The following is a 1558-nucleotide window of genomic DNA, read 5'->3' as shown; positions in this document are numbered from 1 at the left end:
AGCCCTGCGGCTGGAGAAGGACCGGGTGGCCCTCAAGAAGACGCTGGACAAGGTGGGCTGCTCCCCAGGACCCTCCCCTCACTTCCTTTAGGGCATAGCCATGGTCGGTCCAGCTGCATGTCACTAGGGTCCCTGGCCCTTCTGCCTCTAACCTAACACTCTCCCGGAGCCCCCCACTTCCCGGCACCCTGCTCCCTCCTGCTCTCCCCACCTAGGTAGAGCGGGAGAAGCTCCGCAGCCAGGAGGACACAGTGCGGCTGAGTGCGGAGAAGGGCCGCCTGGACCGCACACTCACGGGGGCCGAGCTGGAGTTGGCCGAGGCCCAGAGGCAGATTCAGCTGCTGGAGGTCCCGCCCCTGCCCACCCAGTCCTGGGCACCCCATCTCCCTAACCCCTGCCCCACCCCAGCCTGAGTCAGGAGTTGCTGATGGCTCAGCCAGTTCAGAGCCCACAACCGCTGAGCCCGGACCCTAGGGCTCAGAGTGAGGTCCCAGAGGGAGGGGTCCCCCCAAAGCTGAGAGAAAGATGCTGACGGTCAGTTAGCACCCGAGTCTGTGTGTTGATGTGTGTTGTGGACATGTAGAGGCATGAGTGTTCATGGGTATATTCTGGTGCTTAAATCTTGCACAGATGTGGCAAGTCTGAGTATTAACAATGTTATATCTGTATGCGTGTCTGTGTACAGATGTCTTCATGTATGTAGGAGTCTTAGGCTTTTGCACATATGTATACACCCAGGTGAACATGCTTTCTTTTGTATCTGTATATATATGGGCCTGTGTTTGAATATATCTGCGTGTGTGTATGTGTATGTATCTGAATGGGAGTCACTAGGTACCCTCATCACAGACCAGGAGGGCCAGGGGTCAGGAACAAACAAGGATCTCTCCTTCATCCCCTGCCTACACTGGCTTTGCCCCAAGGGCCTTCAGGCTCCTGCCCTGGGGAGGTGCCTAATACCTCCTTGTGCATACACCACACACACACACACACACACACACACACACACACACACACACACACACGGTCAGACTCCTGACTGGCAGCCTCTCCTGCAGGCCCAGGTGGTGGTGCTGGAGCAGGACCAGAGCCCAGTCGAGCTGGAGGCACTGGAGGCAGAGGACCAGCAACAGCTGGAGCTGCAGCAGGAGGTCGAGCGCCTGCGCAGTGCCCAGGTGCAGACAGAACGCACCCTGGAGGCGCGGGAGCGGGCCCACCGGCAGCGGGTGCGTGGGCTGGAGGAGCAGGTACTCAGGCCTGACTGGGCCCTGGCCCCTCCCTGGGGGCCGCAGCATGGCGTGTGATGCTGGAGAAGGAAGAGATGGTGGAGGGGGAGAGGGCTGTGTGACCTCTGGGGTGTACACCACCTATGGCATCCAAAACGGAAGTGGTTGGGTGGGTGTCACCCGCGGCTGAACACGAGCTGAAGTGCTGTCGTTGGAACTCAGTCCCCTGCCATGGCTCTGGCTCTAGGCAGGCCCTCTCCCTGAGCGCAGGTGGCCTCAGGAGCTCCCGCTTAGGTTGTTCCAATCCAACCACCCTTGATCCTGGGGGTGCG

At 59.9% G+C, this 1558-nt stretch overlaps 1 protein-coding gene across 1 annotated transcript in view; it reads left to right on the top strand.

Moving 5' to 3' along the window:
- CROCC (ciliary rootlet coiled-coil, rootletin) overlaps positions 1-1558 on the top strand; it is a 50109-nt gene that overhangs the window by 47391 nt on the left and 1160 nt on the right. Inside the window, exons 37-39 of the mRNA XM_015565930.1 lie at positions 3-52; positions 216-347; positions 1059-1247. Of these exons, the coding sequence (XP_015421416.1) occupies positions 3-52; positions 216-347; positions 1059-1247 (371 nt within the window). The remainder of the gene's footprint in view (positions 1-2; positions 53-215; positions 348-1058; positions 1248-1558) is intronic.

This window comes from Myotis davidii, unplaced genomic scaffold (assembly GCF_000327345.1).
Source record: "Myotis davidii unplaced genomic scaffold, ASM32734v1 scaffold299, whole genome shotgun sequence".
NCBI classification, from domain to species: Eukaryota; Metazoa; Chordata; class Mammalia; order Chiroptera; family Vespertilionidae; genus Myotis; species Myotis davidii.
This window is presented reverse-complemented; position numbering and strand designations above follow the sequence as displayed.